The sequence below is a fragment of the Dicentrarchus labrax genome, unplaced genomic scaffold (assembly GCF_905237075.1).
Source record: "Dicentrarchus labrax unplaced genomic scaffold, dlabrax2021, whole genome shotgun sequence".
Classification (NCBI taxonomy): Eukaryota; Metazoa; Chordata; class Actinopteri; family Moronidae; genus Dicentrarchus; species Dicentrarchus labrax.
In genome coordinates this window covers 25,003,655-25,018,152 of record NW_026136722.1, presented here as the reverse complement: position 1 = coordinate 25,018,152, position 14,498 = coordinate 25,003,655, and the positions used below count along the sequence as shown (strand labels likewise).

At 43.9% G+C, this 14,498-nt stretch overlaps 1 protein-coding gene across 4 annotated transcripts; it reads left to right on the top strand.

The window, feature by feature from the left end:
- Positions 1–265: 265 nt before the first annotated feature.
- LOC127357000 (zinc finger protein 646) lies at positions 266–14,498 on the top strand. 4 transcript variants are annotated; one of them, XM_051389142.1, is made up of 7 exons: positions 266–495; positions 2,994–3,253; positions 3,450–3,696; positions 8,075–8,164; positions 10,024–10,224; positions 10,313–10,447; positions 12,505–14,498. In XM_051389142.1, the coding sequence occupies exons 1-7, from the start codon at positions 361–363 to the stop codon at positions 12,670–12,672; spliced, it is 1,236 nt and encodes a 411-aa protein (XP_051245102.1). In that variant the 5' UTR covers positions 266–360; the 3' UTR covers positions 12,673–14,498. The 4 variants fall into 4 exon arrangements, with proteins under 4 accessions (XP_051245102.1, XP_051245101.1, XP_051245100.1 ...); XM_051389141.1 differs by having other exon boundaries at positions 268–495; positions 10,316–10,495; XM_051389140.1 differs by having other exon boundaries at positions 268–495; positions 10,313–10,495.

The following is a 14,498-nucleotide window of genomic DNA, read 5'->3' as shown; positions in this document are numbered from 1 at the left end:
CAAAGTGTAACATAGCTTGAAATGAAAATAATCGAGTAAAGTTGAAGTAAATGTAGCCTAAGGATTTGTTCAGGTGGTAGGTGTATTTTAAAGATACATTACTGTATCATTATCTCACAGCGTAAATTTGACCTCTAAAAACATGTAGGTGAAACAGAGACAATACCCAGACAGTGCGCTCACCGCCGCCGGTGTTGTTACACTCCAGGCCAGCAGGCGGCAGTAATGCCCCGCGTGCTCCAATATGTCAGCCGCCAAAACGCTCATTTCACAGAAGAAATATTTTTTCGGAAGAAGATCCCTACAAAGCGGCCCTATTTCTTTTCAGACAGAAAAAGTCGAAGAATCCGAAAACCGACGATGTACGCCAGGACAAATACCGGCAGCACACATGGAGACTTTCAAGATAGAAACGGAGTGAATTATGTGACATCCACAGAGTCTTTCGGCCACTGCTCTCAATTGTTCTGGAAAAAGGATCCGAACGACTCCGGAGTAAGAGAGCCAGCTGCCACCACCGTTAGCTAGCGTTAGCGAGCCCAGTCAACAAATAGCTATATGAAACGGCTAATGGAGCAACATTTTACGAGCTAGCCACCTCGCAAAGTGTCTGTTTTTACGCGGGGTTGTTGTTGAGTGTTGTGTTGAATGCAGTTTAGTAACACTGGTTGATCTGAAGCTGCAAGTTATGTCACAGAACCGCTCCGTTAGCTTTCTGCTATCGTACCAGTCGTCATGCTGAGCGGCTTATGGCCTAGTTTGACTCTTAGCTGCTGAGCTAAGTGGCTAGTCAATATGAGCGGCTGCATGTTGTATCAATTTCACCGTCCTTTAAGGGTTTAGTGGAAGTGGACGTGTTTCCCCTGTACCGTGGCACTACTGTGTTATCTAAAGACGCGAAGGGTTTAGGAAAATGTATATAAAGGTAGCCAAGCATCACGAAGCTAATGCTAACACCAGACAACACTGGTTGGCTAACGGAGCCCGTGCAAAACAAGGCAGCGCTGGACGGCAGTGTTTTTGTTTTGGGGTCGGACCGCGTTTAAAACCGCGCTTTGAAATGTCCGCTCCAACACCGTGAACCTTGCGGGGGTAATTCAGGCAGTTAAGGCAGAAGTGTGTGCACGGGGCCTGCAATATTGTTAGCGAACAGCGCAAAGTAAACACGACCAGGCTGTCCCACAGGAAACGGGAGCGGAAGACGCCCCGCGGAGGACTTTGAAAGACCCCTTTGTGATGCCAGACTGTACGGTTCATTCATGGTCGCCCTCAGCCGACAGATTATCTGCACAGCGCACACAGACACCCACACATTAATTTATATGTTTAAGCATTTTTCCGCATCTGAATGAGGGCGGCCTCACAGGCTACTTTTATGTCAGCTATCACACACATGCAAGTTAAATGGACGTTTAATTCCACTGAGTGTGGCGGGCTGGACTTCTCTTTGTTTATGTTACTCACTCAACTGTGTTGTCATTAAGTGGAGTTGGCGGGACTTTACTGGGTGTCACTCATCTGAAGTTTCTCCCGTCTGTCTCTTTAAAGCCAGGTGTATTCACAGGCTGCATCTTCACATTGATCATTTAACATGTGTTTCTTTTTGTACCCGGAGCACCTGGGAAGAGGTTGCTGTGTGCACAGTGTCTCCTTTGTAGTTGGTGTGTAAAAACAGCACTCTTTGTGTACAGTGTCAGGAAGGTGGTTTTAAGCAGATTCTTTCTCAAGGGTTTCTCCCCTTTTTCAAAAAATTCTATACGGTTCTTCAAAGGTGCAGTGTCAAACATTCATGCATAACATTTATATTAAGTAGATTTTTTTGGTATTTGTGGCCAGGAGAGCTCAACTCATTGCTGCATCTTGAAAATCTGACTACAACGCAACGTAAAGAAGTCAGACAGCAGTGGATGTTTCCAGGGGGCATTAAAAAAACGTATTTGCAGAGTGTTTCTATGCAGCATGTATACTCAGTGGCCACGTTATTAGGTACGCCTGAAAAGTCTAATGCAATTTAATGCATCAGCTCGGCCGTAAATTCTACCTTAACACAGATATGTTTGATTTTGATTGGCACTGTCAGGTAGGCGTCATTTTAACTACGTTTATTATTGAGTGGTCAGGGAGTCTGTGTGTAGTCAAAGTGATGGAGATGTCGTCTTTTTTTTTCTCGTGTTGTCCACTTGTTTTCTTTGGTTACACTGAGCACTCAATCAGCATAATAAAGAGACGCGTTCAAAGAATTAAGAAAGCGTACTTTCTGTTGATACAGTAAAATGATGCTGTCCCATTAAGAACTTTTTTCTGAACATATTGATCTGCAGACATGTAGGGAGAAGCTTTTGATTGCACACTGGGTGATGTAGGCTAGAGTTCTGCTTCTGTCCATGGCTGCGTTTGATTATCTTAAAATGTAATTTATGAATTTCTCTCCGTCAGTATGTATCATCTGGGTCCATGCTTGTTATGTGTTGCAAGTAATGTGTAGCTAATGTGTTGCATTAGCCTTGATAGCTTATGGTCAGTACTGGATTAACTGTAATCAATAATAAAGCGTCTCACATTTAGTAGCGTCATTCAGTTTTGGACAGATTGGGTCTTAAATACGCTGGTTCTGGCTGGGTTTGGGTCTTAGGCCCATGCACATCTATTATGGGCACAGTTGCTGTCTGTGGTGCTGACCTTTCTTTTTCTTTAAAGCTTTACTCTTACAGGTCAGTTTCACCTGACATGTCTTATAAGTGTCAGAGTGCTCTCTTTATGACAAGGTGTGAGGTTGTTCTATGGCTTGCAGATGTAAAGCCATGATTTATGTCAGAATTTTATCATGCACCACAGAAGTTTACTGACCACAGCAGCAAAATGACGTGTCGCTATCTCTATTCCGTGTGTCTTGAGAATGATAAAATAGTCAGCCATGAAAGCGTCACTGCACACACAATGACTTGTTACCTGCTGTAGTACTCTGCTCTAACATATTCTCTCCTCTGTGACAGCCGAGTTCGACCATCAGCTGGTGCGATCAGCTCCCTTCGTCCTCAGCAGCACTCTCCAGTTCCAGTCTCTCCTCAGCGTCACTCTCCAGCTCCAGTCTGTCCTTGGAGTCCCGAGCGCCGGCACCAGCGCCAGCGACGACGGCGTCAGACGACATGGAGTCGGACGAGAGGCCGTACGTCTGCGACCTGTGCACCTGCGCCTACAAGCACGCCAGCTCCCTGCTCAACCACAAGCTCACCCACAAGACTGGAGACTTCAGGTAGGCACTTGCACTTTCTACACAGATGATTCAGATTTTCCAGCATTCCAGGTATTAACCCTTTTCAGTTAATGTCAGGTAAATATGCCAAAATGTTGTTCTTCTACCACCTCACTCACTGTAATTGGAGAGCGTCAGGTCAAAGGTGTCCCTGTTTGCCTCTAACTTCCACGCACCTTCTGTCTCCAAAACTCAGGTGCGACTTCTGTAGCAAGCCCTACACCAACTACATGTCCCTGCGCAACCACATGCGAATCCACGGTCAGAAGCGCTACATGTGTGACCTCTGCGGGAAGGCCTTCCGCTTAGCCCGTTACCTCCGCAACCACCAGAGGATCCATGACGACGGGCCCAACCGCTTCGACTGTCCCTCCTGCTGCAAGAGCTACAGGACCATGCTGGAGCTGGCCCAGCACCGCTGCACCGCTGCTGCAACCAACCAGGTATATGTGTGTGTGTGACGGTGCTTTGAAAGAGTGGATGATGTTGTGCTGCATTACTAATATAACAGTTCTGTGAGAGTCATTCTGCAGCGAAACAGGTGAGAACTTGCATTTTTGGTATTTGAAGACATGTAATGAGACATTTAAATGTAGGATGTTTTGTTTACATAAATGCTTCCTGAATGTGACAGATACAGCGATGATGTTTTATGAATCATAGTTTATAGCAGCTGTTCCTCTATAAGGACTCCCCTTACTCATTTGTTATTTCTAAATAGTCTATAAAAAGTCTGAAATTGTAAACCAGTGAAATCAATTAACAATTCTAACATTTAAATGTGTGTGTATAATGTGTTCAGCACAAGGTGACATACCGCTAATGACAATGGGGGGGGGAATCACAAATGTATATTTTTATTTTAAAAAATGTAACTAACTCTTCGCTGTAGTTGTTGACAAACATCACTCAGACTGGAGGAAACTGGAGACCCGACTGTTTCCACTGGGCATTAATGCACGTACACAAAAAATATCACCGGACAAGAATAAATATTCTGCACGTCAGAGCAATGCAGTTACAGTTCCATTCCTTGTTATGATAGGTGCTGTAAAACGTCCCTAACAAACCTCTCAGCTGTTCAGTCTTTACATGGTGGAAGACTGTACAGCATTTAATAATGAATCTGATACTTTAATTTACCCATATGATGATTAAATATGGATCAGAAACATATAACAATAATAGAAATAACAGCTGTAGCTCCAAAACCTTATTTTTCACAAGCTACCTGGTCTAAATACTGGAGGTCCTGATTCAGTAAAGGGTCACGTGCACACAGGCAATTCTCTTCACCTGACAGCAAGGTACCTGCCACCCCTTTTCCTGTCCTGCATGGACAGAGGAGTGAACTGGGAGCTGACAAATCAGGAATGCGTCTCTAGTTTGATGGGCCGAGGCCCTCAAGGCTCTTCCTATTGTTGGTCTGAATGGTTGATAAGTTGCATCCACTAAAAAAAAGCTCTGCTTAAGCCATCATATTTTAATCAGAGCTTTCCTTCAATCATTCAGTGAACAAGATCTGGTAATTGTCTACTCTCTGTCACATCACCCTCCAGCACTCTACCAGAGGGCTGTACTTTCTCACCGCGCAGCACGCCATGTCTCCAAGTTTGCTTTAATAGAGGCGGTGGGGGAGCGGCGTGCTTTACCCTGAACGAGGCAGAGAACTTGAGTGGTGGTATAGAAAGCAACAGTGACAGCATTTTAAAGTTTAATGTTCAGGTTAATATCAGTGTGCTTTATCCGCTCGGCTCAGTGCCGTCAGGTCAACTTTATTTATAAAGCACATGTCATATGCACATTTAACACTGAATGTGCTTTAAAATAAAAAAAATGCAACAAAAAAACGCATGAAAGATGGTATTACATGTATAACAAAACATAAGAAGGGATTACTATGAAAAGTGAATATGATAGATTGTTGTTGTTATTATTAAAAAGGGAATACTGATTCTAAAACAAGTGAGAGTCAGACCATAATGACTAAACGCACCATAGCTGATTTAGAATTTATACTTGGTATAGTAAGGAGACCTTTACTAGATCTCAGGGATCTGTCCACTGTGTATTCAGTGAGCATGTCCACAATGTAGGAAGCCATTCATAGACTGAAAAACAATAAGAAGTCCTGTAACGTCACAGACTGCGTAGAGTCTGGCAAACCAAGGACCAATCCAGAAAGAACTGAAAGGGACAGAAACTGGGTTTCTTTCCTACCGAGATCAGTATATTGCCATGTTTGTTTAAAAAAAAGACACACTGTCGGGTGAGATATGAAATATGCCCACATGTAATCACAGCCAGTCATTACACTTATGATTGAATCAAAACGTAGGACGGGCAAATTTCAATAGTTTATGACATATTTTTTTTATTTTATTGATCTTAATAATTAATATACACTGTGATATGCTTCTTTGTCGTAATGTGGAAAGCCCAAAAAACTCATTTCAATAAATGTCCTGGTTACATTTAAATGTAGTGATATTTACATGAAGTTACATTCCCACCATCTACAGGTTTGGTAAATTTTCCACAAAACTAAATAGGCTCCTTGTTGCTTTTAGAACCCCTCATCTTAAAAAGAGTCGTTTTAGGTTCTAATGTTGCCGAGGTGTCTGTTGGTGTTGGCTCTTATTCTCAGCAGACGTTAACAGTCAAAATCCCTGCTGAGAAATATGTGTAGCAATTGCTACAAACTACAAAGAGCAAAATCACTTCCTAAACGTTGGCGTCTCATGTCAACAGCTTCACTGTTAGGTACTATGAATCTGTAAAGGAACTGCACTATTAATGCCACTAAATGAACACCGTAATAGAGCAGTTAATGATGTGGGCCTGTGTGTGATGGTGTGAGGGGGAGTGTTGTGAGCTAACACCTTGACTCGGCTACAGTCTGATGAGGCTTTGCCGCGGCTGGATCGATGCTCTGTTCTGCTCTTTGTTGAGAGTGTGTGTGTGTGTGCAGTGTTTCCCTGCAAGTGTGAGGCTCATCTGTGGGGGTGAAGGGGATTTCTACAATACATTAACTGCATGTAATCAAGATGGTAATTAACATAACTGCAATTAGGTAGTGATGCATAACAAAAACCCTCAGCACACAGTCTCTGCTCCCTCCCTTTGTTAATTACAGCTCCCCTCACCTGTACACCAAACATCGAAGGAGCTTAAAGAGGTTAGGAGACCCCCGCAGGCTGAGAGCACTGTTGTAATGTGAGCTACAAGATGTGTATCCAGGCTGCAGGGTAATCTGCCTTTATAGAAACAGAAGTAAAAATCCCATTCATGTCTCCATAGAAAATGTTCCATGATTTACAGTTGGAACACAGTTGCAGCTTGGATCTCTTTCCTGGTTAAACCTGTACAAAAAATGAGTAACTACGAATCCGTAGGTGCATTTGGCAACAAGCAACCAATCAGATTAGGGCTGCACAATTTATGGAAATTTATCAAAATGGCAATATGGCCATGTATATATCCAAATATATAATGTCCTCAAAAGATAAAGACAAAATGTGAGACAAAATAGCATGATAATGAAGTACTGTCGCTCTGAAGAGATGTCCCGGCCTACAAATATTGTTCTCCAGATTTAAGAAAACATGTTTGTCAAAAAATTTCCCATCATCTCAATTTTGATTTAAAATTTAATTTGAGAACGATCATTCCCATACTAATCTCAAATCCTATTGCAATATCTGTCAAAATAATGGCAATATGATGAGTTTACAACATGGTGCAGCCCTAACTCAGATGGCACTTGATGAAACTGAATAAAAAAATGTTTTTATTACATTTTGTATTCAGCAACTATGGCACCATGTTTTGTTCCCAACAGCAACAACTAGGTGTTTTGAATTTGCTACCACACTGATTCACGCCTCTAAATTAGCTTCCTCTCTATAGCACTGGAGGCTGTGACTTATGGGTATTGTAATATTTAGAGCCCTCTGCTGTGCCACACTGACAGAGAGAACATCTCAGAAAACAGTTGAAATAACTCAATTTCAAACTGGTGGCCATGACAAACTTTTTTGATAGAAACACAAGACTAGAAAATCTCTATGTGAAGTAACATTGAGGTTAAATCAAAAGATGCATTTTAAATGGGAATTCAGAAGAGGGAAAAACACTTGTGGGATCAGCAGCTTTTCCCACTTGGCATCTCTCAGTGAGAGTTTAAACTGCTCTTCACACATATCTGGCAGCAGCGTTGTTTGTCCATTTTTGCGCCAACAGGAACAATTACATTAATCCCTTTTAACATTTCATAATGGAATAGACATTATGTTTGTGTGGCAGGCGTGGTAAAATTCTGTGCGCCAGACGGCCATATGTAGGAGAAACACTGCTGTGTGTGTGTGTGTGTGTGTGTGTGTGTGTGTGTGTGTGTGTGTGTGTGTGTGTGTGTGTGTGTGTGTGTGTGTGTGTGTGTGTGTGTGTGTGTGTGTGTGTGTGTGTGTGTGTGTGTGTGTGTGTGGAGATATGCATGTGTGGCAAGGCATATTTTGTTATTTGCTTCATGAAGTGTGCATGTAACAGTATAGCACATTTTTCTTGACCCTCTGTCCTCTCTCCAGCTGCAGTCTGTTGGGAGAAGTGTTGCCAACCCTCCTGTAGTGAAAGCATGCTGTGCAGTTAGGGTTAGAGCAGGGTTAGGCTAAGTTTAGGGAAAGGGTCAGGGTTTAGACATTAGGGAATGAAAACAATTCAGTGGATTTCCCTTAAAAGTATAGTAATTCAAATTTATGTGTGTGTGTGTCTGTGTGTGTGTGTGTGTGTGTGTGTGTGTGTGTCTGTGTGGGGTTGGTTCATAAGAACCGGTTCAACTGCCCGTCCTGCTTTAAGAGCTACCGAACCATGCTGGACCTGGCCCAGCATCGCTGCAGCGCCGCGGCCAAAAACCAGGTTGGTGTGAGCGTGAGTGAGCATGTGTGTGTGTGTGTGTGTGTGTGTGTGTGTCTGTGTGTGTATCTGAGGCAGTGTCAGTGTCAGCAGATTGAATCATAGCTGTGAGTAAGGGCCAACTTGTACAGGAGCTTTAGATGTGATGGTCAGGAACCGACTGGTACTCTTCTGATCGTCTCTGCTGTAAACTGCTTTTATGCTGCTTTTTGACTGAAGTTTTTCCCTTGGTCCTGTCCTCTGTCTCAGTGTCACTGCACTGGTGGCAGTGTTAACTTCAACATAAAAGCAAAGGGAAACTATTAATGGCTGTCACAGCAGGTGTCCGACCATTGCATCTAAAACTCAAGGATAAAATGAAAACAACTTTTTAAATAATTCCAAGCTCATCAGAGCAAAATCAAATCTATTTCCCTGCAACTTTGGTCTTATTTTTAAGTTTTTGACCACCAGTATTAGCTGGAATACCATCTGGGCTAGGTGGGCAACCACCTCAGGTCCCAGACCTCCAATGACTACATGCGTAATCTTGAGGTATGCTTACATGGTGTGTTTTTATATCAAATTAAGCTAATACAAACTTAATTACTGATTAATACATGCACATAGAATGGAATAGATGTGGGGTATCAAGAGGGGCCTGCAGCTCATTTTTGCTTCTGGGCCTCCTTGTGGGTTATTCCAACACTGACCAGTAGACACAGCTTTAAAACCGACAGATCCAAGTCCAAACTACCTATTGTGGAAGTGAAAAAACATGAACCTGTTTTCAAGTCTTAAAACAGTACTGATACGCTCATATAAACATTGCAGTAAGTAAGTTTCTCCTGTCCACACTGGCTGTGAACAGATAACAACCTATCACAATTGACCCCTTCTAAGTCCCGCCCCTTTTTGCTCTGTGCTCCAATAACCATTGAGCAAGCTTCAGTCAGAGCCTCAGACAGCTTAGGCTAATTCTATATTATTCATTAGTTAGCTAGCGTTTTGCTACAGAACAAAACATGAGCTAACTAGCTAGCTAATTTAAAGCAGTCATTAGATACCTAACATTCATGTTTTGCTAACGTAAGATGTGACTGTATATATGGTAGTTGACTGAAGTTCTGACCTCTTGCTCAACTGTTTTTGGAGCCCACAGCAAAAAATGTGCCTCAATTCATTTCCTTATGGATTGCCATGGCAGGGAATCTGGTCTGTAAAATGTAAACATACCAGACACGAATGATGGTTGGAGGTATGAAGATAAGACCTGGGTTGTAAAAGAAAACACAGAATTGTCTGAGCACGCTTAATGTTAGCGGAACAATGAGGCAAAATAAAGCTTTGAGGTCTACAGTAGTTTAAAATCTTCAGGTTGGGTTTAACCTTTTAGATCAGCAAAAACTCTGTAGCCGTCAGGGTTAGAGGACAAGTTGACATGGCAAGCATCTTCTAAGACACTTGGAAGACAGATGTAGATTCCTGTTGACAGTCTGTGTAGTTATAGTTGCTAGGCTGTGTGAGTGTTTATGTGTGTATGTGTGTACAACGTGACCACTCCATCTCCTCATATTAATAGGTGTAAAGAGAGATAGGATAGGGAAGGGTTACTATGTTTTGTAAGACAGAATTAAAATGCATCAACTTCAGATATTTACGCTGAGCGGCACAAGAAGCTTGAAGAGATCTGAGTGTGGAAAACAGTCCATCACATTCATCCATCGCCTCTCCTCCGCTCTGTATCCGATCACAAACTCTGTGCATGACTGGCACGCATGTGGCACACGCAGTATGTGCACAGACAGAAATGACTTACAGAACCCTGTCTTCCTCCTGTCTTTCTCTGCCCTCCTCCTGCTCTCCTCCCTCCTCCCATCCAGTCCGGCAGTCGTCGTTCCAATTACTCCAACGCTGCCCGCCGTCAGCAGCAACAGCAACAGCAGAACAGCGCCAACTCCATGATGCAACCGCAGCACGGAGGACACGGCCAGCAGGAACCTCTGCCCTCCCACTGCGTCTCCCCCATGTCCCAGGGAGGGCAGGGCGGTGTGAGCAGCCAGTCTGTGCCTGACCCCCACCAGGTAGGGATCGGGAGGGGAATCATTCTATATTAATAGTAGTGTTGTTGTTCTGGGGAGTGTGTGTGTGTTGAGCCTCTGTCTGTTCCAGCAGGGCCGTCCCAGCTCGGTGTCCTCCCAGAGCAGCCAGCAGAGCATGAGGAGCTCGTCCTCCAACAAACACGTCTCCTCCTCCAGCGCCACCCCGTCCTCCTCCTACTCCCTGCTCCAGCCCCTGGTGCCTGAGGTAAAGGAGATGAGCTCGGGATACACTAGACTGAGCGCCAACCCCATGGTAGGAGAGCGAACCGCCACACGCCCCCGCCGTCCGCTGTCTGCTGGCTAGCTGCCTAGCTGCCCTTCTCCCTGTCTGGCTACTAACACCAGGAGAGAGGGACTAATATTTCAATGCTTTACGTGTGCACCGGGAGCCTCTGCTCACAGTTCAGGTCTTTCAACCTCCTGACAGTGGATTGCACATCTAACTGTTTTCATAGTTAAGACAAAGAGAGGTGCAGCGTAACTGGAGTGCCGCTGTCTGTAGAGACGCCCGGTGGACACGGTCTTAGCTCTCTTCTTAAATCTTTTGGGTTTTAGTCTGCTGTTTTCATTTCATATATTCTTTGGGTACCGATAGAAACTTCTACAACATCATTGCGAGGGGACAATGGAAATGTCCCGTCACATAAATAAACTTGCGTGAGCTGACTGAGTGTGTCTCACTAGATGAGCAGTCACCTACCGTCAAACAAGTAATTGCTAGTATTCAGGAGACAATATTTGGATTCCCTTAATGAGACACATCACGTCAGTATTTTAATCAATGTCCTCGTCAGTTTGTGAAAATATGAAGGTAGAAAGTCATCACACTCAACCAAAGACAAAAAAAAAAAAAAATAATAATAATAATAATGGTGCTGGTTTCATCCAGATATTTTAGACTGCTCTGCAGTGTTAAACCAGCCTTAAAGGTCCAGTGTGGAGGATTTAAGTGCAAAGGAGGAACTATGGTGGCTGGGAAATGCTTCTGTCTAGAGCCAGTGTTTGGTTTGTCCCTTGTGGGCTACTGTAGATTTTGAGTATCTCATTATGTACATATTGTCTCAGTAAATGTGAGCTTTAGTTCTAGGTAAAATATTGAGAGGAATGCTGAATAAACATTTGTCACTGGCAAGTTAAACCCGGGTCAAACAACAGGGTGTTCTTTCTTGATCCAGAAAAGTATCTAGAGAGGGGTTAATGGGTCCCTTTGACCCCCCCAGTCCTGGCTCAGACACTGGGACTGAAAACAATACAGGCCTGATTAGTATTGGTAGCATTATCAGCCTCCTGATGGTGGCACCCAGTAGATTGAATAGGAATGATTAGTAGTACTACTAATTAGCTTTTATAGACAATGCTCCCAGCGCCCAGCAAAGCAAAGCAGCAGACTAACATCCAGCTGATGGGCTCCTTTCTTTAACTCTCAACTGTGGATGCTCTCTGGCGGTAGGACACTACTAACTTGGGGCTGTGCTGCTAACTCAGTCCCACCTTTCACACTTTGACACTAATCAATCACTCACTCTGTGTGTGTCCATGTTGATGTTGGAGTTGGTGCTGCACGTGAATCATATTTCATTACTTACTGCCAGTAGTTATTTACGAACACAATGCCCTCCATCTGTGGACTACTTCCATCCAAGTTGCCATATTGAGACATTCTGCTTTACAGTAATGTCTTAAAGAAAATGAAGAACCTTAATATAAGGTGCCCTTCCTTTGATTTCCTGTCATCTCTCAGCCAACTAGAGCTGCAACAATTAGTCGATTCATTGATAATTGACTTCTTTGTCTAATTGAAAGGAATTTTAAAAACAAAATGTTGGTCATTGTGGCCATCATCAGTTATAACATCGGACTGACCAAATTCATTGCTAAGATGTGTGAATGCTGCAGCCTGTCCAGGTCTGAATGTATTAAACTATTCTCTAAACAGGACATGACAGTCCTACTCAGTGAGAAGAACATCAGTATCAGTGTGATTCTGTGGCAGTAACGTGTCTTGATGATCATTTGAATTGCACAGAGAGATGAGAACGTCATCACAACAGAACGAAAAGATCTGAGTGCAGCCCTGCTCTCCATGTTCTGTCTCTAACTCTACGCCGTGTCTGTCTGTCTGTCTGTCTGTCTGTCTGTCTGTCTGTGTGTGTCTGTAACTCGTCTTTTCCTCCATTTTACTGTACCTGCATTAAACTGACAAGTCACTCCGCTGACACTGATATTTTACCCTTGTGTTTTTTTTGTCCTCTCCCCCTGCAGCCGAAGCATCAGGACACTTTCTCTCTGGCCCCCCAGCGGCCCCTCACCACCATCAACCCCATCGGCCACTCCCTCCATCCGAACGGAGCGCCCACGCTCAAGCCTTCCCCCGTGCCACGCACCATCCAGGCCATGCCCTGGGAGCAGCGCTCCCTCTACAATCAATGAGACCTCCCGGGAACCAGCCGCCCTCCCTCACGGTCGCGTCCTCCACCGCCACCACCCCCCCCCCACCCACCCCACACCCTCCTCCTCCTCCGCCTCTTTCGGACCCAGCATCAAGGAGGAAGGAGTTGGGATGCCCCTCCACCACATCACCCCCTCCTTTGGAACGTTGTGTTTGGGAACGGGGAAGGGCACATTGAGAACTAGTTGAGATTGATTACTGAGTAGTTAGGTTTAAAAAAAATGTGTTGCCTTGACCCTCATGTATGATCTATGCCATGTACTGGATATAAGTTAAAATGTCTGTCCTCTCGCTAAGAATTTTATCTCCCCATCCTCCTCTCCCACGCTAGTTATGAAAATATCTATCCTTCCCATTATGAATAGTGTCTCTCCCCACCCCGCCCCCCTTTTTCCATATGTTAAATGAAACGAAGAGGCTATTTTTATCAAAAGTGAGTTCCAGACCCTTAAAGTCGAGGGATTCCAGGGCGCCAAGTTGTCAAAGTAAATGTGACAAAATTTTCCCTTCAAATATGTTTTTGAACATAAAACCCAACTTTTTTTTTTTGTCAAAAGAGGCTTCTGGAAAGGAGAAGGGGAAACAACTTTTCTTTCTTTTTTCTTTTTTCTTTTTTTCTCCAAACGTTCCTCTTTAACTCCAGAATGAAGCTTGTGTATATTGTGCGTTAGGAGGTGTCATGACTATTTCAGAAAGCCGTTTCCGTTACAGCGCCCCACAACCTCTCATCCCGGAGCATCGGCAGCGAGGACCACGGCGGAAACCACTCCGCTCACTGCTGTTCTGCAAAAAAAACATTTTTGACGCCAGTTTGACTTCTTGGTGTTGTGAAGACTGAAAGCCCTTCTGTTGGAAAGGACCTCAAAGTCCCCCCCACCCACCCACCCACCCAGCCACAAACACCAACGAGGACAGTTTGGCGCGGTTACCTTCTTATAACACACAACTGAAAGCTCACTCTTTTTCTAAACTTGCATCTGACTGGTGGCTTATTGTTATTGTAGTTTTAATAATCTGTTGGCCGGGAATCAAATCTAGAAGATAGCAAGTACAAGTCTCCATCCCCTCTATTTTTTTTTCTTCCTTTTTCTTCGAACTGACTGTTAACATGTTTGTTCCTCTCACTTCAAAGCACTTTAAGACAAGTGCTGTATAATTATTACTGTCAACCCCCCCCCGTCTAGAGCTGTGTCGGCTGTAAAGATGTAACATTGCCTTACATCAACCCCTCATCACGACTCAATCACACACACCATCACCAGTGACTTAGCAGCAGGACTGGGCCGGGTTTGAGCCCATAACACGGCTGCATCTGGAAACTACAGTGGCCAAAATACAGTATGTCTGCAGCTCTGGACCCCACCACCCACCACCTCCTCCTCCTCCTCCGCCTCAACTCCGACACACCCTCCAGTGTTGCTTTTCCTGTAGAAAATGCCTACGTCTCACTGCTCCCAGGATGGATTTAGATGACACCTACCTGCAGGGTGTTTCAATAAGCAGCCAGCTGCCGTTAACCGGATAACTTCCAAGTAAACATAGAAAAGATGAAGTGAATTTTGCAAACGGTCAATTTGATGGATAACAGTTTAATCAAGGATCCAGTATGTAGTTCTGTTACGTTATCTCGCTAACATGGTGTTCATTGAAATACCCACGATTCTACTGACATTGTATTATCTCTTTTTAAAGTTGTTTCTATTTTTATTCATGACATGTTTTCATCGTTGCTTTCTCTCTCCTTGTAAAGTGTCTTTGAGTATTTAGAAAAGTGCTATACAAATAAAATGTTTTATTATTATCACCA